This window comes from Anguilla anguilla, chromosome 14, assembly GCF_013347855.1.
Source record: "Anguilla anguilla isolate fAngAng1 chromosome 14, fAngAng1.pri, whole genome shotgun sequence".
NCBI classification, from domain to species: Eukaryota; Metazoa; Chordata; class Actinopteri; order Anguilliformes; family Anguillidae; genus Anguilla; species Anguilla anguilla.
Genome location: NC_049214.1, coordinates 21,553,320 through 21,580,568, shown reverse-complemented (window position 1 = coordinate 21,580,568; position 27,249 = coordinate 21,553,320). Strand labels below are relative to the sequence as shown.

General features: G+C 43.9%; 1 protein-coding gene across 20 annotated transcripts in view; it reads right to left on the bottom strand.

Moving 5' to 3' along the window:
* Positions 1-27,249, bottom strand: part of LOC118213237 (transcription factor 4-like) — a 169,888-nt gene that overhangs the window by 125,604 nt on the left and 17,035 nt on the right. For 19 of the 20 annotated variants that reach the window (XM_035392039.1, XM_035392038.1, XM_035392040.1 and 16 more), the window contains 2 exons: positions 4,743-4,798; positions 1,977-2,073 (listed from right to left, as the gene is read on the bottom strand). In XM_035392039.1, coding sequence (XP_035247930.1) covers positions 1,977-2,073; positions 4,743-4,798 — 153 coding nt within the window. Of the gene's footprint in view, positions 1-1,976; positions 2,074-4,742; positions 4,799-22,456; positions 24,890-27,249 lie in introns of those variants that run through there. The other variant, XM_035392051.1, reaches the window with a different exon arrangement.

Sequence of the window (27,249 nt, the reverse complement as noted above, 5' to 3'; positions counted from 1 at the left end):
GGAAGAAGTACGCAAAGGAGAGGAAAAGAGGAGGCCAGGTCAGCTGACCTTGCGTTTAAGGTGCGCCCCCGGTGCCCAGCCTCAGCTGCCCGCGGCCTCCTCGCGGCGAACGGGCGAGCGAGACGAGATAATATGCAGAAAAACAACCGCTAGATACCCATCTGCCAACATGAACCCAATTCATATGGCCATTTCCTACAAACATAAACATAAAAAGGCAGGTCATGTCTCGTTTTTAAGCCAAAGCACGTGTACGGCAGAGACCACTGCCAAGGAGGACGGCGTTTTCTAAAAACGGAGACCAGGCTACAGGCTAGGCTACTAAACCGCACTGATCAGCGATCGTTCTGGAACACGAACACAATGCAATATTAATGTTTCACATTTCCCCTCCTTCCCGACGGCAGGGGAAAGGGGGGCATTTCCTCTTTACGGGGGTCATATTCAGGCTTATTGCATGAAGGGTGAGTCGAGCCCTGGCGGAGCACGGCTGACCTCAGAGGCACTATATTCTACAGCAGCCGACCTTCTAATTCTGTGGTTTTCAACCCGAGGATATCTGATCCCATTCGTACACGTCCCCGGGTCCTCAACTGGACACAAATCAGAGTGAACCAAAACTCTGGAAGCCATCTATTTGCACCAATGATTTAATTACAGAGCACATGTGTAATTGCGGTTGACTAGTCTAACTGATGCATGGGGGGACTTCGTTGTATATACATTGCACGGTTTAGCAAGTGCAGTCGACTGCAACGCACACAGGAAGGATGTTTTTTTTTTTTTTTACATGTGCAGCTAGGGAAAATTCACTCAAAACAATCAACAAAGCAGAACACGGACAAACAAAATGCAAAGCACGTTTTGGGGGGGTTTTTGCAGTAGGAAATGGCCATACAAGACGTACCAAACCATAGACAGGGATATGGTAATATAAAAAGTTCAGAAGCACTACACTAATTAACAGACGATCGAAAAAAAAAGAATTCACCCAGGAACTTGGCCAAACCCATCACAGCTGGTGGCCAGGGTATCTGTGGGAACTCATGTTAATTAGAGAATGAATCCTCAGAGTGAAAACCAAGCCTAAGGGTGATACCTTGGAGAACACTGGCCTCCCCAAATAAGCTTTGTGTACAGACTTTAAGGACTTCAGGGCACAAAAGTACTTTCAAAATAGGATCCAACAACGAGGATTAACTTGAACTGGCTGATTCGAACAACGCAACGTTTCACCAATAACTAATCCAGTTATTGTGGAATTTGTGATGTAACTTGTACAATATGCGCAAAACTTACTATTTCTGGGCTTACTAAATTGGCAATGGAAGGCTGAGTTTCAATATCTAGAACTAAGTCTCCACTAAATATATGAATAAAAACTTATTAAGACAGATATGTTTTCAACAGAAGACAAGCCAGTAACCAGCCTGACTTCAAGGATCATCCTACAATTATTAACAAAAATGGCCTGAAAGACCAAAAAGAAGAAGAACCCAGAAACTGCTCACAATATTCTACATCCCAGAGAATACTCAAGGCAACATTCTGTTTGATTCCCCTTCAAAGCTAAAGCTTTCTCACAAGTTTTTCACATATCTAGTGAAGATAGATTTGTTCCGTATTACGTATTCAATACAGGAAATGATTTTTAAAAATATACAGATAAATGGAGTGCAAAGAACATATTGTAACAATTCAAGTGGTGAATTTGCGCAGGAAGAAATCTCTTCACTGCTCCTGGAAAAAGAGGTACACAAAGACCTTATATTTGGCCTCCAATGGTGTTGTGAAAAGGAATAATGGCACGACTATTCCAGAACGGCAGAAACTATTAATCTTTTGTCCTTGTAGTCTGACAACCCTTTCATTTTCCGCAAAGTTCTTGAAGGGATGAAGGGTATCTGGTGTCGCTTTGATAAGGAGGGGGCGATAGGAGCAGTGCCATACGAAGATAACTCTGAGAAAAAACTTACCTGCTAGCCTGGAGTTGACGTAGGGAGGGGAGATATTGTCATGTGATCCCAAGTCCCGGTTTGTCATGTGGGAGTACTGAGAGCCGTCCACGTAGTTCTGAGAGGGGTCAGAGAAGGAGAGTTACTGATGTGGAGCGCGGAAGGTGCGCATCAGACACAAATCACAGATGGAAATGCAGAACTGCCGCGCTGACATTTCCAATCAGTTCTGTTGGCCACTGAACTCGGCGCGCGAGTGCAATAACAGGATGTCAGTTCCTCTATTTACAGACATCGAGCCCCGTTTCCTGTGACAGAGACGTCTTACAAGAGTGGGCACTGAGGAAGGAGCTTCGGCACATGTCGCCTCTCTCCCAATTATAATTTCACAGCATTCTCTATTTAAATGGAGCCAAGACAATCGAGACTGATTTTTTTTAATACTCTCCGTGATGGGCACCTTTATAACAGGGTGTCGGCGATGAGGGGGAGGCCTGTGGATGTATTTCGGAGGGGGGGGGGGGGTGAGTTTATTAATATACATGGGCCATGTCCTCTCCTACAGGAGAGGTGCAAGTCTCCTGTGGACTGAGTCATCAGTGATAGTCGCAGCGGGAGCCTTCCTCCTGAATCCTCCAATGAAAACTCTCAGGGGGTCCTTTCTGAACCGTGTGTCGAAATGGCGTTTTGTCAACTTATTGTAAAAGAGAGCAAAACTACCGCTAAGAGACAGGGATTCAGGTTAGCGGAGGAACTAAACTGCTGAACAGCTACGCGCCCAATGTTTACAATGCCCCATGATGTTCAGGGCCTTTTGGAGAGCTAGCGCTAACAGAGCTTGTGTTTTTGTAAAGAGATCGTTCCACTTCAAGGCAAAGACACTGAATAATTGCTTTAACATGCGGGTCTTCTTCCGTTGAGTCGGGGGGCGCGTTTAAACAGTCGATAACTAGCTAACTAAGCGCAATCATCACACCTGTACCGGAGACGCCGGTGCCTGGACACCCTGGAAGACGTCTACATGTGCAGAACAGAAGAGCTGGGAACACGGCAAACTGTCTTCCACTTCCTAACGCCAGAAACAACAGCCACTCCTCAGACCTCACAGGGGGACTGAGACCACCTACTGACGTCCACGTGTCAATAACTTTACAATTATGCACGAGTGTGACAGAGCAAGCCAAGCCTCTAAAATGTTCATACATTCCAGGTAACAAGCTTATTAGCTCAGCAGTGGTCTGATTTCCCAACAGCTATGTGCAGTTGCACAGTTACAGTCCCATAAGTGGCACCATTATTTTTGACCCGTTTCTTTCTTCACATAGAAGTGTCTCACCTCTGCCCAGTTCAACTTCCTCAGGTTTTGGACCCACAAGGCTAGCTTGTGACTGAAATTATTTTGTTGCTCTGTCCTTATGTAAGTTTTTAACGACTTACACTTGTCTTCCATTTTTGTCCTTCATGTGTCTCATCTAATCCAGTCACGAGAGTCCCCATTGGATGACACGTACAAGACGTGCATTTGGCTTCAGTGTCACCCGGCAAGGGCTGCACAATATATCAAACTGCAATCTTTTTAACCGTAATAATAATCGGCATCATGGCTCGGATAGGTGATCTTTCTTTTTTCTTTAGCCATACCTGATGCGATAGTAAGCAAACAAGTATCAGAGTTCCCTTTCAGGGAAAAACTTCATCACTGATATCTATTTAGTGTTGATAAGACAGCCAATCACCAGCAAGGTTGTAAAGGTTCTGTGTGGTCATGTGATGTGCTTTTTCAATCACATGGAAGTTGTTTTTTCAGCACCCAATTTATAATCAGTTATGACTTTTTTCTGGAAGCTTTTCACATGGCCTCTCACACTTGGATGTTTACAACCAGACTGAAAAAAGAGAAAAAAAATGAACGATTGCCCCATGGTGGCAGTTATTCTTATTGTACTTAAAAAGATTGTGATTCACTGTATCATGCAACTTTATCACCCTGGGAGGGAAACGCTGTGTATGGTATTCTCTGTCACACACAAATATTGCAATTTCCCTCATCAAAAACCACAAAACAATTGTAATATTATTCAGATCTGAGCCAACATTACTGGACCCCACAGGACTGCATACAATTCCATCATGCCTTTTAGACGCCATCCTTAGTGAACATCTAAGCTAAGAGCAAAAACTGAAAGCCAGGACTTGGGAACTATATGCACTTTACAAAACACTACTATCATGGACAACTACATTTTAACTGAAAGGAATTACCAATTCAATAGCCAACTTTCTTAATTCACAAACCCACAAACCACACTCAGCTCAACTACATGAAAATGTGTGCAGTTTATGCTACAATACTGTCTGTTCAAGCAGCTAACAATGCAGTATTTGTTTATGGAGGGAGAGGGTTTAAGCTATGATAATCAATGAAATTTAAAATTCAATCCAATGTTTTAAACACACTTTATCCAAATACCATTGGTGACCCAAAAAAAAAACCGTTGCCAATTATTTGTTCAGCCCATGTTGCAACCATTTTAGTTGCTGTGTGGTGCCATAAATCTCTATTTAAAAAATCAATCCTGTGCATCATAGACATAATATCAAACATCATTGGGTGTAAAAAATAAATAAAAACTTCAAAGGAAAAAAAAGTTGGCACAAGACAGTGGCAATTGTATTTTTCTAATTACATTTACAGACCAGGACAGATACTCCTGAAGCAGGATCTTGCCATCATGGAAGGATGTTGTAATGATGTCATGAGATAAAGTAGTTCTGATTGGTCCTCACCTTTGAAGTGCGGCTTCCGTTTCCCCAAGACCCAGAGCTGGCTCTGTCTTCAAGATCTGAAGACGCAAAAAATAAATAAAATAAATAAACTTTAATCATTCTTCCTCCACTGACCGTATTTTACATCCAAAATATAAAAATATTTTATTTTCATATTTTGGATGTACCCTGAAACATGCATAAATGCAATCATCAATGGCAAGATAGTACACCGTTAGTCCTGTTTTGTATTTTACATACATTTAAATTGCTTCGCCTCCCAAAATGAGAAAATGAATTTATTGTATTATACTGAATGCCCATGCACACAACCTTTCATTATAAAGCAATGCTCTTTTATTAAATAACATTGTTTATACATATTTAATCCTTCTAACTCAGAGCTGGGATTAAATAGCCTGTGTGTTTCTAACAAGAGAGTGGTGAGAAATGCAACCCTGAACCTTTTATAAATGAAAATGCATCCACTGGTTATGCATCGAGCATTAACGTTCCTGAATCAACCAGCAGTGCCAGTTTTTTTCTCTCTCTCTCTTTTTTTCTACACGCTTCAACAGAACTGCCAGTCTTGTTAGTGTGGCTTCCTGGCCACACCCCCTTATTTACCGTCACTCGCACACACAGAGACACCCACACACTCCCACACTCAAACCGAGGGCCTGATTTCAGTTGTTTCGTTTTTTTTCTTTTTTCTCCCCCCTTCTTCACTTTGCAAATCGCACTTCAAAGAAACCTCTTTCAAGTCGGTGTATGGAGGGAGAATTGCATTCATTTTTGACTCATTTGCTGTGTGGGCTAATCTAAATGCATTGAACTTGCGCTGAGAGCACAAGCAAACTGATCAGCTCTGTTACAAAAGAGCTCGCCGACCAGCCAAGGCCAGCCCACTCCTGGCTGCCGCCGCGGAATCAGAGCTCGGGCCGGCGAAAGCGCCGCTCACCTGGCGCGGCTTTGTGAGCGGCGCGAGAACGGGGACGGACGGACGCGTGCAGACGCACTACAACACGTATCCCAAACACTGGCTTAAGGAGCTCTGCACGGGGGGCAGAGATCTGAATGGACGCCTCATTAATGACAAACGCCAAGGTGCCCCCCCCCCTGCCCCCCCTTCCGGCCACCATTGCAGCTTTTCAATCACGGGGGAAAACAGACGTCGATAACTCACTGTCATGTCGGTAACCGCATTGGCAGGCTCTTGGCAACAGCGGACGTGCTGACTTCGCGAACGCGATGGGCGCGTGTGATCCAGAATCACGCACGGCGCCCAGCCTCTCACCACTCCGCTTAACACACATGTACGCACACAACGTATCAGTATCAGCTGGCATCCCAGCGCACGTCGCGCGCCGCGAGACGCCAGGTAAGATCTGATGGATGTCTCCCGCCAGCTGTCTGCTGGGATCCCGGGGATCCGGCCGCAGCCCCTCTCCCGCTCCCAAGCCAACATCTCCTGTAATTTATTACCCAGAACTGCACACTTCTTATCAGCGCCTGCCCACATGGAAGTCTTCTTCCAACACCTTTCCAAAACACAGGGCTCCGACAGCACCTGCATTCCTGTGGACGAGAGCCAGCCACCAAATAAATCGCGGTAAATCTCCCACTCTTCCCACCCATCTGAAGCTCCTCGTCCTCGTCCGTACCTCTACTGCAAGTCTTTGGGCTGATTTTGGGGAATTCCATTTTTCACTTCACAGTGGTAATGGTGAAGAGCATGAGTGATATTGAAAACACGCAGAACTAAACTTGATGTTTTCATTATGAAAAGCACTATTTCTCGGTTGACATCTATTTTCATCGAGGTATTGGCATTTCCCTGACCTGTTTATATGAAAACATTGTATGACGTTTTTCTTTTCGATTGGCACAGGTTTTTGGCTTTGCATGTCATCTGTCTGAAAAGCTCATTCTGCCCTCACTGAACCCAAAAAAAATGCACTGCAATAAAATTATAACCCACAATTACGGATTAAATTGGTCAAAGATCATAATCTTTCTAATGCACTTCCCATTATGCAAACTTGTGAAACATTAATTGTCAAACAAACTTTGGTGCACAGAACCAATTTGTATGAAGTAATAAATATTTCTTCCGGGAATTATGGGACTGAAATACTACTTTTAGTGATTCAGAGCAGATTACTGTGTTTGTAACAACACAAACATAAGGGGCAGATACACGTGTAAACATGGCAGCTAACAAAATGTTGTTCAACACGCTATTTTTTGTCATGTGAATAATCTCACATTTTAAAGTAATGAGGGGTTTGAAAACACACACTGAAAATCCTTATACTGCTGTTGAGTTAACCTGTAAGTGTTTGTACTTGTAATTTACTGTAAACCAGACCATTCTCCAGTACTCCATTTGTGCTTTTGCTTGAATGTCAAAACATTCAAGTGAAACATAGTAATATGCCACAAAACCAGCGCCAACTTATTAAGGATAAAAGCCTGAAGATGTGAATGTTTTCACTGTTCTCAGGCAACCTTTTCAAAAACACCTGTGTGCACCGAGACAGGATATATATTTATTTTTGTTGCCGGAATTAAAAGAAAAAGGAAACTGTTGGCAAAGCAGTGAATACTTTTGTGCTTGCTATTCTGTCTCAATCAAGCCCTTATCAAACATGGACTCCAAATCCCAGGACAGCAAGTTTATCTTAACACTCTAGTTGTAGTCCAGATCATACAACCCACACGGTAGTCTACCTCAGCGTTTTGGTTCAGTCTGGGTTCCGGCTCTAAGATTTGAGGCCATCCTCACACATCACACAGATTTTCCTGGTCACCTCTGGTTCTCATCCTGGCTCCTTCACTCTTCAAGCAACATTAAATGAGGATTAATAAAAAGAACTTAAATCAAGCTCACTAAAAACCCTGCCAAAGCAAACGTTGGGGCTGGCAAGGCAGGAAGAAAATCATAAATCCTACGAAATCATAATTCAAGGTTTTTAGACTTTAGGCAAATATTTACATCGCGTTCTCACTATTCTTGGCTCCTCCGGTTCCTGTTTTATTAACGATATTCAGATGTGGTGCTAATAATTCCAAACACACATTCGGCATATTAAACACGCTGTTACAGGCGCACCGGTAGGGCCTCCTCACGGGCTCCCAGTGTTAACCACTGCCTGTAGAGACCCAACGAAGCCCCGAGGTTGCGTAGCGTGTTGTGGCTAAGCCCGTCATAAAAGCAGCACAGAACCTCTGCCCTGCATCCATCAGGGGCTAATCAAGTTACACTGACAGACAAGACCATTTCTTTCACACAGATGAAATTAAACCAGGTTGACAAAAAGCAGAGACGTATTAATATCGTTATCTCGTCTGTTATAGGAAAACAGGCTTGTACCTATTTATATATTTTTTTCTTCCTCCACACGCCTCCTCCTCCTCCTCCTCCTCCCCTTGCTTTTCGAGGCAGAGAGATAGGGCGCAGTGTGCGTGTGTCAGGCGGGGTTGATGAGATAACTCCGGAGCTCGCGCTGGACCATGGCGAAGCCCATCAGGACATGACAGTTTTTTAACGGCGGCTGTTTTTCTGTGCCGCGTTCCCCCTCTTTTTTCCCTCCTTAAGCGCACCCGTGTCGCCGCGTGCGTTTGCCAGGATCCGTCAGGCTTCTGGTCGGCTAAATGACGGCGAGCGCTCCGCATCGTTTAACTAACGTTTCCGTCGGAGCAGCGGAGAGCCTTGTCATTAATCTAAATGCGATCCCTTCAGTCTAAAAAACCCTGGCGTTGCTACTAATTTCACGTGTGTTGTTTCCCCGCCATTTCTCTCTCTCTCTCTCTCTCTCTCTCACACTCTCTCTGTCTCTCTCTCACACACACACTCACTCTCTCTTTCTCTTTCTCACACTCTGTCTCTCTCGCTCACACACACACACACTCTTTCACTCTCTCTTTCTCTCTCTCTCACACACACACACTCTCTCTCACTCTCTCTGTCTCTCTCGCTCACACACACACACACACACTCTTTCTCTCACTCTCTCTTTCTCACTCTCTCTTTCTCTCTCACACTCACTCTCCCTCTCTAAACTGCTTGGCACAGAGAGCGCTCCGTTATTCTTAATGACGGCGGTGGTAATAAGTGGGTTTGGATGGCGCTAGCGAGAGTTAGCGCACAGTGGCACCTTTGTGACAGGTGAGTGTGAGAGCACCTGTCCTCGCTCAGGCCCTCAGGCCCGGCTCTCTAATTAACCCGGGCCTCTCATCGATCCCACCTGCCGTCACTCCCCACATCCACCGGCCACTACAGGAGCTCCTTTTGTGGGCTAATATCACTTATAAAGGGCCCCGCACTGGGGCCACCCATGCTGGGTGCTGAGATTAGAGAGACGAGCCTCTCCCAGGGGACACGCCAGCCCAGCTCTTCCCTTCACACGCCGCTCCCTCAGCAGGGCACTCTTCCACGTGCAGATGGAAGCGCATGATTATATTTTACGGGAATTTTTGGGCTTGGGCAGACTCGGTTGTCTGCGGGTTCAATAAACGGACCGTCACGCTGAAGGGAAAATGGCTCCTGCCAGGCCTGGTTGAGCGGCAGTCAGTGGAAATGAAAGACTAATGCATTTCACATTTCTATTAACAACTTGATATTTGCATCACATGTTCTCAAGTTATTATTAGACGAACCACATCCACGATCCAACTGAACCACTGGAGCAGGAAGAGAACCAGAATCATCCATCTCATTCTGTATACTGGCATGACCGAGTTCCACCCTATTCAATGGTCCAACAATCCAATCACAATGTCAACAGTCAATAATAATAATATTTGTGCATGTGTGGCTGAAAAACAGCAAAATATTATCTATGATATATGATTAATACAGCATAGCCACAACTTATTTGCAGAACTACAGTACCACAGCACTCTAGAAATCTGATACTGAAGTTCATTTAAATGCAAAACAAGGTTATTTCTGAAAATATTGGGCAATCCCTGACACTGAACAATGAAGAATGAAGTCATGGACCATATTCAGGGGTCAGGGGTCATCAATCAAAATGTATGCCTGGCCTGAGAATCAGTAGCAAGGTCATTCATAAAGTACAGCTTAAATAACAACTTGGGCATTGATATAGGCTGTTATTAATAGCGATGACCACATTGCAATATTTGTGAAATATGTAGCTACTCCAACATGGCTCCATTTTAATATTGGTGATGGTTAAACATTAGCAGTTGTTTGGATTTGAATGGCACAGCTGGCTTTATATGCTCCTGATAAAATGTATTTGCTACTTTGTTTGCGTGCTCGTGTTTATTAGCCATCCGTCTACCCAAGGAGTTACACAGCAATTCACAGTAATAACATAAATATATGAACGGGAGTCATCTCACCGTACTAATCCTCACAACTCATTGGGCGCTGCTTTTCATTGCTGAAGATTAACGGTGAAATACAACGCCTGCATTCACATTCGCAATGAATGTCACTACATGGAATTACTCGCCGCTTTTATGCCAACACTCCGAGGTGCAACTGGCTATGCACGAGTTTCAGAGCTCATGCTCATTTGCCATTAATGAACAAAAAATTCTTATGAATGTGGCCTCCAAAACTGAGTGGGTCCTTGATTCTTAAAAACATTGATCTCAACGGCAATGGCACTGATGACATGATGATTCTCAACCGCTACGTCATAAGCTCCCACCAATACTGTACCCGCCACGACGGGGCAGTAACAGGAAGTGCTGAGGCTCTACTGTGAGGGCCTTTCCCACGTGTGAGCCGTACGCTCCCTCCTGCGGGGCACAGTCCGGCCCCCCGGCTCACCGTGGCAGAGGGGGAGACTGGACACCCCCAGGGCTCTCCCTGTCCTCCTGCCCGCTGGGCGTGTGGACTGGAGATAAGACCGGGACGGTACCCGGGTCTTACGCTGGGACAGGACCCAGAACCGCACCGCGCGTCACAGAAGGGGGGGGGGGGGGCAAGCCCGGTTCCGCTCCTCTGCCGTGGTTGCCGTGGTTACCGCAGCAACAGACGAGCAAGGCTTGTCACGCGTCTTCTTTTAATGGATGAGAGCACTTGTCGGTCGCACCGCTTCGTAAAGCCCTGCCACCGAAACGTTTCTGCTAACGCTTCCCTTTCTGTCACTGTCCACCGTCACCCTGACAATGTAGGTACAGGCTAAGAGGTCGGCCATTTAAAAACCCCTGCCAATGAAACCAGTAAAAACATCCTTTTTGTTGTCGTGTGGTAAAATCATGCAGACCACGCAATTCTATTTATACATTTATGTATTCTATTTATAGACGGACCTCAATGTCGTCAGATATTCACCCATATCCGCTTCAATTTAAACATCGGCCTTCTCTTTCCCGGGTTTCAAACCGCAATACCCACAAGGCCGAGCGACAGCCAGCCACATCGCAGCACGCCGCTCTAACCACCGCGTGGCAATGTCCACTGTGCAGGCGCTCTTCCCCGCCATGTTCAGCTTTGAGAGGAGCTCTGTGCTGGTAACAGGTGCACCGGCGGCTCCCGGGGCCCCTCCCTCCCCCGCTGCAGGAGCACCAGATGTCTCCAGCTGTTTTGCAGCTTGTTCAGAGGAGAAGGGGAGCCCAGCAGGCACGGCGGCGCTCTCTCCCAGGCAACGGCGGGTCTGAGCGCGAGGCCGCTTTCCCCCGGCGAAGGCGGGCGGTGAAAGGGTTAACGGGAAGCGCGCTGATTACAGGGAAACCGCGCGCGGACGGCGCCGGAGAACCAGGGCCGCGGCGGGGGAGAACCCGCGCGGGTCATCAACGGGAGGCGCGGCGCAAACGGGGCTCCGCAGCGGCTGTCACTGATCACTTCCTGGCTGAACACGAGGCCAAAGCCGAATCGATCGCGAATCGATGGGCAGAGACCGCCCATCGTCCTTTCCGGCCAATCAGGTCACAGCAGTGTCACCACTGCGCCAGATAAATCACCCAACAAGTAATCTATGGTAAAAGTGAATGTGTTTTTTATCCTTGCTTTGGGCTTAAAAGGAAAATGATTCTGCTTAAAAAAAAAACTACCAGCCATACACATTGTGTACAACTATGGACAACATACAGGCCTATGTGATGTCTGCCAAGATAAAGTTTAAGTACTTGTGGAGGAAACAGTGGAACAAACAATACACAATATGGCATTATTGTCTTTACATGAGAAATGTACAGAACCGCGGAGTGCCGCTTGAGAATAAACAGTATGCAAACCTCACTATTTAAAGGCCAACAGATACTAGCTTGGATTAGCATACCTATTTGCGTTTCAAATAGTTTAAAAACAGTCTGGCAGGCGCAAAACTACTGCCACCTAACTGCCTTTCAAATATACTTAATTTGTAAAGCTAAAATGATTTTCTATAACACTAAATACAACTAGAGATGATAAAGATTAGCATACATAGGCACTTATAAAACTTAAAAGATAAAAGTTATGCATTTATGCAGAGATGCATTTAAACTTGTCCTTTCGATGGGTTTAACCACATCTGAACCAACTCCCCACAAAAAGAAACTACTCCTGATTCACCACAGACTGGCAGACTTTTTACTTGGGCTTACTGCAAACTCATTATTCTAACTCATGTGAGATGTTTTTTCCAACACAGCAAAGCAGCCACACTGACTATTTATAGAAGGAGAGAGTAGTTTAACGTCCAAAGTAGTTTACTTCTCCCCACACACTATAGCAAGTGTATGAAGCGAGTGGTTCATGTGAAGAAGTAACACTTGCGCACGCTTGTGCTGTAATGTTTGCTGTGACTTCTGATGCTCATGATACATCTGCCCCATGGAGTGTGTGTGCGTGCGTACGTGTGAGTGTGTGCGCGCGACTGGTATCTGTGTGCGCGTGAGTGTGGTGTATGTGCGTGCATGCGAGTGTGTGTGTGTGTGCATGGCGGGGGGGGGGGGGGGGGGGGAGGGCTAGGGTGAGACAAACTGAAAATGTAAATGTAGGGTCTCCATGCCAGTCCTCAGCCCTGACAGTGTGATGAAAGGCGATCTGCGAACCAATCCAACCCCGGAGCGCCAGGTGCTTTCATCCGCCGCGCCGTTCGCTTAGCCAACGCCGCCGTGTAGCATCGCGCTATTATTAATTACACAGAAAAGTGCTTCTTTCATAGCTATAAATAACCGCGCGCGGGCCCCAGGATTAAACGCACCGTTGACCCGCTCCGAGACACAGGTGCTTTATCAAAAAGAGAGCATGTGCAGCGGAGCACCGGAATGCAGCTCCCTGTCTGGAAACGTCCCGCGGAAAGCGTGACAGACAGACCCCGCTTTATTCCCCGGGAGAAGGGAGGAGAGGGGAGGAGGAGGAGGAGGAGGAGGAGAAGCGGGGGATACGAGCGGACGGCGAGCGCGGAGGGACGGGCCGGGGCTCAGGGGGACGGAGCTCCGCGGCTCCTCGCCGGCTGCAGAGTCACGCCGGCCGGCAGGGACAGAGGGGACGCCGCTCCGGCTGGGCCCGAGGGTTTACAGCCGAGCAGGGAGAGACAGAGACGGACGAGGGCCTGACTGATGAACGGGCTGAAGTAACACAATTAACCCTTTGTCTCATTTCCCCTCCGTCTACCTCTGGGGTGGACGGTGATCGTATTAGCGGTTACCAACGTGATTTTTGCATATCGTAACGTCTTGCCGCCAAACGACAGCTCGTGCTGGCCTATACCCCCAGATACTGAATTCACAGAGGGCCAATTCCCAACTATCCTCAATATATTTACCAGTTTTACATATATAGTCATGTCAAGAACGGGGAAAAAATTGTATAAATATGCTCTTTATCTGGGAAATATCATTTGTACTTGTCCACCAAAACATTAAAAACCATTGCTGGTTGAAGCATAGCGCATTATTCAAACGCAGTTATACGCTTCAAACGCTATTCATAGCCATACTTCAGAACAAGTCCTGTTTTCTCTTATGTAATGAGACATTAACGGGCCTGTAAAAGCTCCTGTTGAAAAGAGGAGGGATGAAGTCTCGTGGCAGAAACGCGCTCCGGTGAAGGACTAGTAAATCACGACGTTGGGCGCAGCCACAGGCCTCCTAAAAAAAAACCCTGCGGCCCTCCCCAGCACAGACGGACCCCCTTAACACGTCTGAGGAGGGGAGAGAGAACTCTAATCAAACATCAGCCGGGCTCTCCCTTAAGCTTCTGCTGGATGAAGGACTCGGAAACAACGAGGAAAAAAACCCTTTATGGGATTAACTGTCATCAGTCCAGGTTTTACAACGTAGTTTTACCCACAATACTTCAGCACAGTTCCCCACCAGTCCTCCATGTATCAAAAAAGCAAACAATACCACAGGTACAATGACGTCCTAAATCAACATGGTGGCGCATAGGCCTGCACGCACTACAGCCAGACAGAAGCACCAGTTCAGATGCCAATGTCAGCTTGACCCCGAGTAAACCTTTTACACCTTTCCATATTGCACTCCGGGGTGGCGGTTCTGTCAGACTAGCAGACAGAGGCGCACAAGGCTACCTGCTTCAGAGATGGCATGGAATCTGTTGTGACTTGCCAGCTTAGCATTTTTGTGGCCAAAGAGGGAGGCAGGTGCTCGGTGTGAGCGTGCTTTTTTTTCCACGCTGTTGCTCCGTATGAAATGGCATGCAAAGAGGGGGAAAAAAGACCCTGCAGAAGAACAGAAGACGGGGGCAGAGGAACTGGGTTCAGTTTTCTGCTGGCTTGACGAGCACAATAGAAGCAGGACATGCCTCACTTCCTTGAGCCCGTCATTAGGGTCTTACAGGAGATGTTTATGAAGGCCCTTCCTTCTCTCTGCCTTCCACCATTTCCTCATTTCCTGGGACTAGTCCCATCCTGTTGATGTCCGTGTGGCAGGGGTCTGTTTTGAATTTGCTTCCCCTGTTTGTGACCCCTGACCCCGCCCCTCTGCCTCCCTCTCCCTCTTGCTCGCTCTCTCTCTCCCTCTCCCTCTCCCTCTAGCCCTCTCCCTCTCTCTCAAACACACACAGAGGGTGGACTGTATGTGCTGCGGTGTTCACTAAACAAAAAAAAAATTGAGCCACACAGCAGAAACTTTTGTTTTATTTTAGGGAGAATACTTTTGTGCCGTCCCCTGCTTAAAAATTTAAAAATGAATTACTTCTGTGCTTAGCTAATGTTTTTATCCAAGCCAAAGATCCAGGAATATGGCAACCATTTTAAAAATGATCCATTCATTCAGCAGGATTACTTCCTGAGGTACTTTAGGTAAAGCACCGATTACAAGGCTACAGTAGCACAGCCCCATATGGTATCCACACCATAGAAATAAGTGAATTTGCATGCCAAATTCATTTGTCACTCAACAAATCCGGCAAAACACCTTGCAGTAGTATTTATTTGCAGCTTCGGAAAGCGACTGCACAGTGCACAGGCTAGTCCTTGCCTTTTTTTAAAAGGAGGAATAGATGGAGTTTGTATGAGAAAGTCCTTGGTACTACCGAGGGGGGTGGGGGGAATGATAATAAGACAACAATGGTGTGCTTGTTTTTTTCCCCCCTCTCTTCCTAGCACAAGGGGGACGTCAGCATTAGAAGGGCATGATGTTCTTCTCACAGGGCCATTCATTTGCTTTTTCAGTCTTGATTAAACACGTTCTCTGACCAGGGAATTTACGCAGATGATAAATTATTTATCGCCATCTTTTATTTCTTCAGCTGCAAACTATCGGGGGGGGGGGGGTGGGGGTGTGGGGGGGGGGGGGGTGGGAGTGGAATAATTCCAACAGGTGTTATCCTTTCTCCATTTAAAAGCTACCCGCCAACTCCACAACAGAAGCTGTAAGCACAGTTGCCTCAGAAATAGCTCAAACTTTAATTGAGTCTTGAAAAAAGAAAAGGCACTTCTTATAGCCATCCGTCTTGGATAGCTAGCCAGTGTGTATCGTGTGCTGGTTTCTTACTGTTGGACAACGGTTGCTGTGAATAAAACAGAGGCTGTATGGAGGACCGAGCTTATCTTTTCCCCTAGAAAAAGATGACCTCTTATCATCACAGTTCATCAGCTACAACTAACAGCGAGCACTCTGGGTACAGAGGTCTACCAATATCGCAGGCCTGCTGCGCTGATGGTGCTGCTCTGCAGTGGGTCTGCTGCAGAACTTCAGTGGGGACACACACTTTCTTACCCTCCCACACACACAAATAATGAACTAATGTAAACAAATAGACAATTTAAAGTTCCTGAGCATCTACAACTTAAAAATGTATTATTTTCGAAAGGCTACTATGAGCTAAGACAGAAACGTATATATAATAATAATAATAATAATAACAGTAATAATAATGATAACAATAATAATAATAAGATGGTTTTAATAAGCGCTTTTCATACACCCAATGCATTGAACAGAATGAAAAGGTACACACAACTGTCAAAGAAACATAATCAAAAAAGCTATGAAAAGCACTGAAAAAAAAAGCCACAGAAACCATAAAATCAAAGGCATGAATACACATAGCATAACAATAACGCCATGAAATCAAGACTAAAGCTAAAATAGCAGACTATAGTTCAAGTTTTTAAAAAACTAACATGAACATGTTTTAAAAATCATAAAAACACAAGTTAGGTTAAGTACGTACACACAGCGAAAACTCAACTTATCTCAAAAATTCAACTCAATATTCACTGTAAAAACAATCCAAACACAGATTTTGTTCACATGTAATACACCACACATAGTTTGTGTTAGGACGGCATAAATAACTGATCAGGTACATTTTTTTTACATTTTCCATCAGGTGAAAAGCCAAAGCATTTCAGAGAAGTGAAAGGGAAAGGTGTTGTTTGATGTGCAAATTAAGCCGGCTGATTTGGCCCAAGACAGATCCCCGTGGAATGGGTGTGAACTGACCATGAGCGACACCAACGCTATTTGATTATTATTCAAATAACCTTCAAGTGACATCATTCACCACCTCGGCTCGTCCCTACCGGCTGCCATGTTCACGTACGGAAGAAAGAGACTGCACATCGCATTCTAACTTTACCTCCCAGCTGTCTATACAGGCGCTTTCCCTTCCAAATAACGCTCTGATAACTGATAAACGGCTATTTAAAGATGAGGCCTTCCAAATAATGCACTGATAACTGATAAACGGTCATTTAAAGAAGAGGAAGAGAAGCTAATGATGTGATTAGTCAATCGCAGCTATTCAAATAGCCTACATCTCAAATTTCATCAGCAAAATTGTAGCATGTAGCAGTCACTACTAAATCTAATATTTTTTTTACCCACACTAACTTAGCTTACAACACTTAAAAATGTTAATTTTACAGTGTTGAAAAATGTAAAATATTGAAGCTGACATTCAACATTTGCTCAAGTCTGACTAGGAGAAGTGCTTTTTTATTCACAGTAGTCTGAACCGGTTATTCCTCATTCTGACTGGTGACAAGTATATACACATACTTTGATGCCAGGGAAACCATTACCTTCTTTCATTTCAATTACATGACATTGCTTACTTGAAGGGGGAATAATATTAAGAAAAATTACAAATACATGTCAGTAAAACACACACACGACTAGTGTCACCAAGTTGCCGACGGGGGCCACGTCTGATGAAAGTCTTGGCAACTCAGCACAATTTGCACCCTCTTCCGCGAAAAAATCGAGACAAACTGTCAGCGTTAAAATTGCTGTTAACTGTCGCAACTCTAGCATCTCAGCTCACATCTAATGGCTTTGAAGGTGTCTGTTGGGAAAATTAGTTCTTAATATTATTAACATATCAGATCTTTGAGAAGAGGAAGATGTGAAAAAAAGAAAGAAGGAATCTATATCCATTATGTGTATTACACCTATTCACTTGCCTGTTATAATTCATGACAAGACCCAGTTAACATGATCTATATTCATAGGATATCACACTGTTTGCAGTCACACCTAGACTCTACTCGTACAGGAAAAATATTACTTTCATGCAGAGCAAGGACTGACAAATTAAATGATTTAAAATATTTTAACATTACATATAAAATACTAAGACGGCACTGCTATTTGATAGCGTCCTTATTCAGTGAGTCACATAGCTTAAATTCAAGATGTTCAGTACATACCCATACGAGGGTATAACAGTAGTGCAACACTCAACACCAAAGACTGAAAGGAGAGTGGTTCCCTAACTTATAATGTGGCACCCCATTATTTAATTAGGGTAAGATTTTATTTATCTTAATTAATTCATTGTAATGAAGAAAAGCAAAACACAGGGTTCCATTTCAGCAGTTCTATGCAAATCTAAGCCATGTTTTCAAACCATTACCAAGCTACATCACCCTCACAAACGGTAGCAGCACAAAATGTACGCATAAACCCTAAACTGTTCCATGTTTTGTATTCCTATATTTTAGATGGTTTGTAGGACATGAGCAAGTCACGTATTAATATTTCATTTAACATGATTTTCCCTAAACATTTAACAATGCCTGCAGCTACATTTCTCATATTTAGCATGCAACCTCGGGGCTACCGAAATCTGGCATTCAGCGACATCTCTTAATTATTTAATTCTCAGAAAAATAGCACATCATGATGAAAAAACACAATTAATATGAGGCTGAGCCTGGAACTCAGAGACTAAGAAGGTGTATCGCTTTTCAAAATACTTTAACACCCTCAGAGGTCTGGAGAACAGCAAGAAGAAGCAGACACCTCTCCCAACACACCTGAACATGAGATGCTCACCGCCATGTTCTTAGAACAAGATTAGGGAAACCACCGACCCGTCTCAAAACGTCTCGCAAGGCCCTATCAGCGAAAGGATCTGCTCGTGGGAACAGCGAAAAGAACTGCGCGCACACACATCAGGGAAACCCTACCAAACAATACGCCTCTGCTCGTTTACGGAACCCGTCGTAGCTCCCTCCCGCACCTGTTACCGCCGGAGGAAGCCCATCTCTACACACGCGCCAGCTACCCGTCGCTAGCGGTCGCTTTGATTCTGCCCAGGTTCACACCCGCTCCGCCACCAGGCAGTTGCTGGGCTGGAGTTGCAAGCGCTGTGGCCCCAATTCAGAGGCCAAGGTGAACCGCCGCTGCACCCATTTAAATACTGATGAATACCAGCAAAGATCCTCACAATGTACCAAAACCTTCAGAGAGAGAAGTCTTTTCCACAGTTAGTCTTTGAGTCAGGCTCTCCTTAAGGAAAGTTCTCCCAGAACACGCATCTAAATCATTTGGACCGTCACGGGTTGAATATCCTTCTCTTATAAGGTCAGCCATACTGCATTTAACATACGACTCTACATTGTTCCAGCATTTTGTATCATACTTCTCCACACCTAAAGAGACATGAACATCTACATTCAGACCTCGGGAATGGCTAAGGTTACAGCAAGTGTTAAACGGGCTTAATAAGAGAAGACATGTTTCCACCCAGGGAAGAAGCCACCGCTGACTTCCTCACACCACGTCTCCCGGCCTCGCGGGGAAGGCACCAGAGTAAAAGAGGGTGAAATAATGAGCCTTCCCCTAATGACATCAAACTCTGGAAGCAGCGGCACGCTCGCTCGTTCTCTCTCTCTCTCTCTCTCTCTCTCTCGGCTCCCCCGCCCTGCCACCTGGCTCTGGCTGCGCCGAGGGGGGGGGGGGGGGGGGAGACAGGGGGGACAGGAGGGGGACGGGAAGGGGGGGAGAGGTGGCACAGCTAGCATGTGGCTGTAGAAACAACAGCACTCACTATACCTGCACTGCGATAACAGAATCCAACCTGCCACTTCTGCCCCATGCTAAGAGAAGCAGTTTCCTCTGGTAATTATAGCGTGAGCTTTCAGGGCAAGGAGAGGTACTAGCTTAGTGAAAAAAAATGGTCCCTCCAAAAGGGTCTAGCTTCCTGTTATTTGAACATATCACGCAGCTAAAATTAGAACATCTGGAGCCTGAAAACTTTTAACGAGCCACGAGCCCCGATTTTTTACACAATACTTTTTTTTTTGTTGCACTTTCTGACTTTTTTTTTTTTTTGGTTGTTTGTTTTTACCCCTTTTGTTCAAGAGCACATTAAAGGAGAAAAATAAATAACAGATTGGAGAGCTAATGGTGCTCTAAATGAAGGAAAAAAAGTGAAAAGCAGAAAAAAAATCAACTTCAGATATATGAAGGAAAAAAACTATTAGCAAGTTCAAACACGGCTTACTTGAATGAACGGCTTTCAATTTTAAAGAAAGGACTACAGATGCCAGTCCAAAAAGGCAGATTATGGATATTAAGGAGGCTTTTTCTACGGTGAAGAATAAGCGCTGGAGAGATTCTTTTGACAATGTTCATCATTCAGATATACTCATGTGAAGCTTTGCCAACTATGGCTTAGATCTACGAGCACAATCACAACACATTAAAAACATTCTGAACATGTGGGTTTCAAAAAAAAAGAACAAAACTCTAAAACAATGCTCGCTTAACACAGATGAAGGCTTGGTTAGCGCTACATTGAAATGCTCCTTTTTTTCTATGGAACGCCAACACCCCCATAAACGTTTCTTTTTGTAGTCCAGAGACATTAAACCCAGACCATGGATGTCAGGGTACTGTTTCAGATATGCACTAATCAGTTTAGCGAAACAGTGCAGGTCCAATTGAGAGGCTTTTCCAGTATAAACTCACAATAGGGAGATTGGGATTTTTTCAACAAATTCCAACATGAGAAAATACATAATAATGTCATCAAATGACAACATACAGCAAACAGTACCACACAAAAAGGAAGCTCTTTGGTTCAACAATTCACTAAGTAACTACTGTTTAAATAAATGCTTATTTAACCAAGCTGTCACATCGTCAAAATGACAACGGGTACATTCTCAGGTATTGAATAAAATTATTCACTTAAGTTTTCAGCTGACCACTCTTGCGCACATTACTATAGGTGCATTCCATATCTATTCAAAAATAGTAAACAGACGTTAATACTGACAATATTATAAATCAATATGTATTTATTTATATCATTTCTACTAATATGGCTACTAGACAGAACTGCTCAGGAGGGACCGTGCATACAATCCAAAATCTAACAGTAATAATCTAACCAAACACATCAGGAAAGGGAAGCGTGCTCCTAAAAACTTGCACCTAATTTGTGCCTGTGTAGTTGGTGTACTCGTGTATTTAAACTTCACGTTTAAGCTTTGGCAGCTGATGTGTGCACTTAAAAATCACCAAACAATTTAGAGGAGTAAATAAGCTTTGAGAATTGTACCTGACATCTGTTATTAATTAGCAAGCAAATGAAACAGCCCTGTACATTTCTTTTTTTTCTTCTGCTGATATAACTAATCCCCCCAGTCCTAGGAAATAAAGCAGGCGCTCGGGCTTTGAAGATTCCAGAGGCCTTCCTACCTGCTTTTGTTGGCACGCCGCGCTGAAATGAAGCCTTGTCACAACATTGGCAGATAAATAACGTTATCACAATGCCCACTATTTCTCACAGAGGGCCCAGCGCTTTTCCCAAGACACTGTTTGCATATCTAAGATGGAGCTCAGCCTGGGCACAACTGTCCTACGACACATGGGAAACCAGGTGAAAAGGACACGTTCTGGACCTATAAATTTGGCAGACTGACTGAAGGGTTGGGTTGTGAAAATTCGAAAGGAAGACTGTGGTTCATCAGCTCATAAAAATAATACATTTAGCAAAGTGCCAATTTGAGCAAAGCAAACATCCAAACATGAAATTACTTTGACTCCAGGTTTCTCCTTTTAACTAGCAGAATGAAACATGTAGATCTGTCACAAGATGTTTTAATTATTTAGACCAACAGCAAAATTGCTAGAAGCATTAAAATTTTATAACCTTTGTGTGTGTGAGTGTGTGTCTGTGTGGTTGCTTCTTTTCAACTGTAGCATAAAGCCTGTAGATCTGTCAGAATAAGTCTTCATGAAGCATCTGACAAATGAAACAATGTCTTAATGCTATAGCCTGTATAAAATAACAAAATCAGCTAACTTAAAATACACTATGTAGCCTATTTGTTTTGTTCTGTTTCCATCTACTAGTACTTGCAGAAAGAAAAACTAACTTTCACTCAGTCACAATCCCTTCCAGAAGATGTAGACAGAACCCATGTTTCACTTGGTCAGTGGCTCTCATTCAGAGAATAAGCATAATGAGCTCTGTATGACAGGAGTACAGCAGTAATAACAGCAGTTTTGAGAGTGCTGGATGTGGAGCAAATAACAGCTGAGATAAAAGCTTGAATCCCTGATTCACTCTAGGGGTTCTAGGCTATAAACATCACCTAGTGTAACATGAGGATAGAAAATGGGACAAAAAAGCAAAATACTGATTTCTACAAATCCCAGAAGCTAAAATCTCTGACAATATACATGCTCTGCGAGTTTCTTTTCAACCTACATCTGTCCAGTTTGTTACGTTCGAAACGATGTCATTTTGTGAAATTTCTGTGCTCGTTCCAGATTTTCTAGCTTGCCTTGCATAAGGTGCACCATATGGCATAAGAGAATGTGGGTAATCAGGAGCTTGGTGTTCCGCAGTAACATGCAAAGAGAAGCATAAACAATAGGGCAAAGCAAGCAATCTACGTCCTCTCCTTCACGTTCCTTCATATACAACCTTTAAAAGTCTAATATTATCAAGTGCAAACATGGCAATACAGCAAAATGCATGGCAAGCTTGTACACACACCATGACATATCAATACCAACCTTCAAACACGCAATGAAAAAAATAAAGTTACCTTCTGTCTGCGGATTTTAAGATGGAACAGTACACAGCTCCTCTGAACTGTCCATAACTGTACGGAAATTAATAAAAACATGTATGTTTGTGCAAGTCCAAGCAACAATTTTCTTTTTCATTTTTTGGGGGGGAGGGGGGCGATATGAAAAAGATCACAGACCAACTAAAAATAGAAGCCACCATAATATGCCTTGCACCTGCAACGGAAGAGATGTTTGTCATGTACAAAAAAGTACTTGTATGTTTCCTGTGAGACGACAGAAGTGAAAGTTCAGAGCCATTGATGTCTGAGGTGATCTCCATGGAAACAGTGGTCGTCCACTCACAGTAGCCCTGCGGCTAATTTATTTTGCCGCTTGGGCCAGTTAACCAACGGCAGAATAAGATGAGACTGACATGTGGTTATGTGTCAGTCTCTCCTATTTTATTTAAACAACACAGTTTCACAGTAGACCATCTTGAGGCCTTCGCTTACATGCTCTGGTCTTTGAAGAGCAGTTCTCAAGGCTACAAAGGGTTCATGGGAAGACAGGAAAGGGAACCATTTCTGTTTGACTGTACCTCATGAATGAGACAAAATTCAAGAATGCATGCAAACACAAAAACTGCATTCACTGGATTTAGGAACTATGTCCTCTCATCTTCTACAAAGCCAACGAGGGAGTGGCAACAGAATAAGTAGTTATATAAATGGCATTCTTTCAGAAAGAAAGGTGCCCTCGGGCTAACGGAAAAGAAGAAAAAAAATGAGACGCACCAGAAAGCAAGAAAAACACTGGAGCTGCCAGAAATACTACATAGGCGCTGTGCTGCATGGGACAGTTTGAAGTGCCGTCCCCGACCTCAACCCCTGTAATGAACACGGCTAATCCTAAACTGACAGGAAGAGCCTTCACAAGAAAGACAAGCCGCACATCTGGAAGAATAAGGCAAGGCACTTGTAAAGGGGAGACCTTAAGCGCTAGAAAATTGGAGGGCAATTTGCAAGGCCCTGCAGAGGTAGAAAAACCTGGTTCGATGGCATTAAAATGTATATTGGCCTAAGTGAGCCTTAATGCACCTGAACTCATGTTTAAACAAATTATATGGCATTGGTGATTATGTCTTAGTGGACACCCTTATCTACTGCAACTTACAGCTGCATACTGGAGGAACAGAGGTGACGCATGTCGTGTGAAGGGGTGACGTTGGTTCTGACCCCATGACCATGAGCTTTGAGTCTGGAGCTCCAACCACCACACCACATATCGCCCTAAGGGATCTAAATGGACACATATTCCCAGTAACCAGGATGTTATTCATTAAAAAGCCCTAAAATTTCTGAAGGATCGTGCCAGTCGAGGCAGAGGGAGGCCTACCCCAGGCCACACCTGTTAGCGCACATAGCTCTCAGTAACAGGCCTGCTGAGAAAGCCTGAGACCAGCCCCATTCCCAGACTTCAGAAGGGGGAGGTTCGAACACAGACGCACACAACCAGCCAACAATTCCCCTTCACAAGCCTCGGCACGATCACAGCCCTGAATCACTCGCAACTTCAAAGCCCGACTTTGATGACCAATTCCAACTGCCCTTAAGACGAGGCCATTCAAGTCGGCTTCCAAACGAGTTTATTTACTTTATATTTAGGGTCACCAATTTCAAGGGTAGCTGTGGATGTGACTCAGCTAAAAGTCCCTCAAGTTTGGGAGTGTGTTTCATTCCAAAACCAGCCGGTAATCCTTCAGTCGGGCCGTAACTGCTGACAGAGATGAAATCATTAATTCATTTGAAGCGTCCACTCAAAAACATGCACTTTGGCATTATTTGAACTGAGAAATGGAACAGAGAAAGCCCCGTTGAAAAAAATAAATAAACTTTTGACAGAAATGCAGAACTGGGGCTTTTCCTGTGATGTATAATAACAGGTAAAATCCAAAAGGAAAATCTCACTGGTAAGCACGAAGGAAAAGCCCTCGGAGGTTTAGGCCCACAAGCAAAACTGCTTATTTTCCAAAGCGCCTTGTTTCAGGGAGAGCCATTTTGTCTACAGAGGAAGCAACAAACCCCAGTTGGCATTTCACAGAATTCATAAAGTGAACTGTGCTGTTTATCTGCTGTGGTGTCAATGTGAGATATTAAGACTGCTGGAGAGCTAACGGTGTAGGACATCCTGAAGAACATAATTCCAGGATACAGTAGCATTAGTGTTAATTATAACAGCACAACACAAAAAGACAGAACCGCCGTGCTCCTCCACCCTCATTTGAAGTGAGCCTAACAGGACTTGAAACTAATGTTCTTGAGTGTTTACCTTACCAAATTATTTAGTGTCTGGTAGTGGCAGGAGGCAGCCAATTCCACAATGCATTTACATTTTCAAATGACAGTAAACCTTAGGGAAGGCTCGTCATTTGATGTCTGCGTCAAACCTTGCCATGTACCAAAAAAAAAAAAAAAAAACTCAAAGCATCTTGGTAAACTTTCAAGGCCTTCTCCAGCTGAGCAGATAAAGATGTGAATTATGGGAGGAAAAGACATTTTTTTCCTGAACTTGTGAACACCTGCTTTGTTTTGACCTTGAGTGAGAAGCCAGATAAGCATATTCGGACATCTCCGTTTCCCACACTGTTTTTGTTCAGTCTACGCCGCTTAAGAGTTTGCTCATTTGAGCTGAAACCAAGAACACAGCGTAGCAGTATTCTGCTGACACTGAACCCAAATGCTGCACATGGGCTGGAAGTAAGGCGTTGCCTGGCAAACAAAGCTGCAAACTATTTCACATTTTCCTAATTACACCTTAACATTTTAATGCATTCAAATATACTTTTCCACCTCACCAACATAACAAATTCAACAAATGTATGGTGCAAAAAAAACATCTTTCCAAAGATTTGTCATTTACAAATATTCACCATTCTCAGAGTTGATATTTTTTATACAGGCCATTGGCAGCAGTTACAGTTACAGAATCATCTCGGGTATGTCTGTATGAGCTATTTAGATTCTGGAATTTTTGCCTGTTCCTCCATGCAAATTTGCTCAAGCATTGCCAAGTTAAACTGAGAGCATCAGCAGACAGAAATTTCCAGGTCAAGCCACATATTTTCAATGGGATATAAGTCTGGGTCTTGGCTGAGTCATTCCAGAATGCTGACCTTGTTTTTAAGCTATGCCTTTGTAGTTTGTGAATGAACTGCAAACTCTAGTGGACTGAAACAGGTCATCGGCAAGGGATTCTACAGTATGCATTTTGTTGCTCCATCTTGCTCTTGAAGGCAACAAGGTTCCCAGTCCCTTCTGCTCAATACCAAACAGTGTACTCTGCTTCCAAACTACATAGTTCCACTGTAGTCTCATCAGACCACAAGATCTTCTTCTAGATGGTCGCAGAGCCTGTATCATGAATTCTGGCAAACTCCAGGGGTGACTTAACGCTGGTCTTTTTTCACAAGTGGCTTCCCTCTCTCCCAAAGAGGCTAAATCTGATGTGCTGAAGACACTGCTGATCTTTGGGCAGTTTCTCCCATTTCAGCCAATGAGCTCTGCAACTCTGTCAGTGCTGTAACCGGCCTCTCAGACACTTCAATGGGTCACTAGCAACTGCCCCTCTTGTCCGGTTCATCAGTTTGATAGGACAGCCTGGTCTTGCAAGTGTTTGGGTTGTGCCGTACAATGGACATCTAGGAACATTCAGAGCCTTGCAAATCTATTTATGACCATCTCCAACTTGTTGTCTTATAACCCTCCTGTCGGTCTCAGGGTCAAAAATGAATTAAGAGCACTGAAAACCCCTGAAATGTAGTTTTTTCATCATAAAATTTGATGACTTTTCACATTACCATTAGAAAAAGCTAAACATTGCTTTATTGATTTAAAAAAAAAAATATATATATATATATATATATATTTTTTTTTTTTTTTTTTAAGTGGCAAGATTGACTTACAAGTCATTTTTTTTAAAACCCTGCGGTTATGAAATCAGAAGTCATAATCAAAGGTAAGCACCATCTACTAAAGCAAAAAATTAAAAATGACGATGAGTGATTTATAGTAAGAACCAGTGGTGTAGACAGAAGAAATACAGTCTCCTTCGACTGTTGAGTAGGAAAACAGTTATTCACCAATTTATTGATGAGTTACAGCTTGTTTCTACATTAGAAATATAGATTCAAGGTTCAAAATTCAATGACGAGGCTTTATCTCAGGGGGTCCAGTGAGGGTGGGTCATTTTTGACCTTGTGGACACTGTGCATGCATAATTATTAAGACAACAGGAGGGTTAAGAACATCTCAAAGTTCCACGGGCAGTTCTGCGGTCTTCAGGACAACATGACTGATCTGATTCGGCTGTTTCAGTTGAGACCTCACAAAGTCACTGATATTTATTCTGCAATCAGGAAATTTTGGATTCAAAATCAAGATAGGTGGACATATGTAGTGTGATGTTTCAAGAGAACGGAATACGACTGGCCCAATTTACATTATTAATACAAAGGCTTATCAATTAGGCCCAAGTCATTTTCAAGTCTAGTTATTTTAATTCCAAATGCTTTATTTATATTTTACATTCTAGAGAGTTACTCATGTATAAGTAGAAAAAAAAATTAGGCATTTTTAATTTGGCTTTGCAAACACAGCAAAAAGAGAAACAATCAACTTTCTGCTAGGAAATATTAATTTACAATTGTGAGGGAGAATTACTTTTCAGAGAATGATGGTGCCCTTCATCCAAAGGACACGACAGTCTATTAGGGGTAGGTCCAAGATTCCACAGTGTTCTCCACACAAAGCCACACAAAGCACCCGATTTC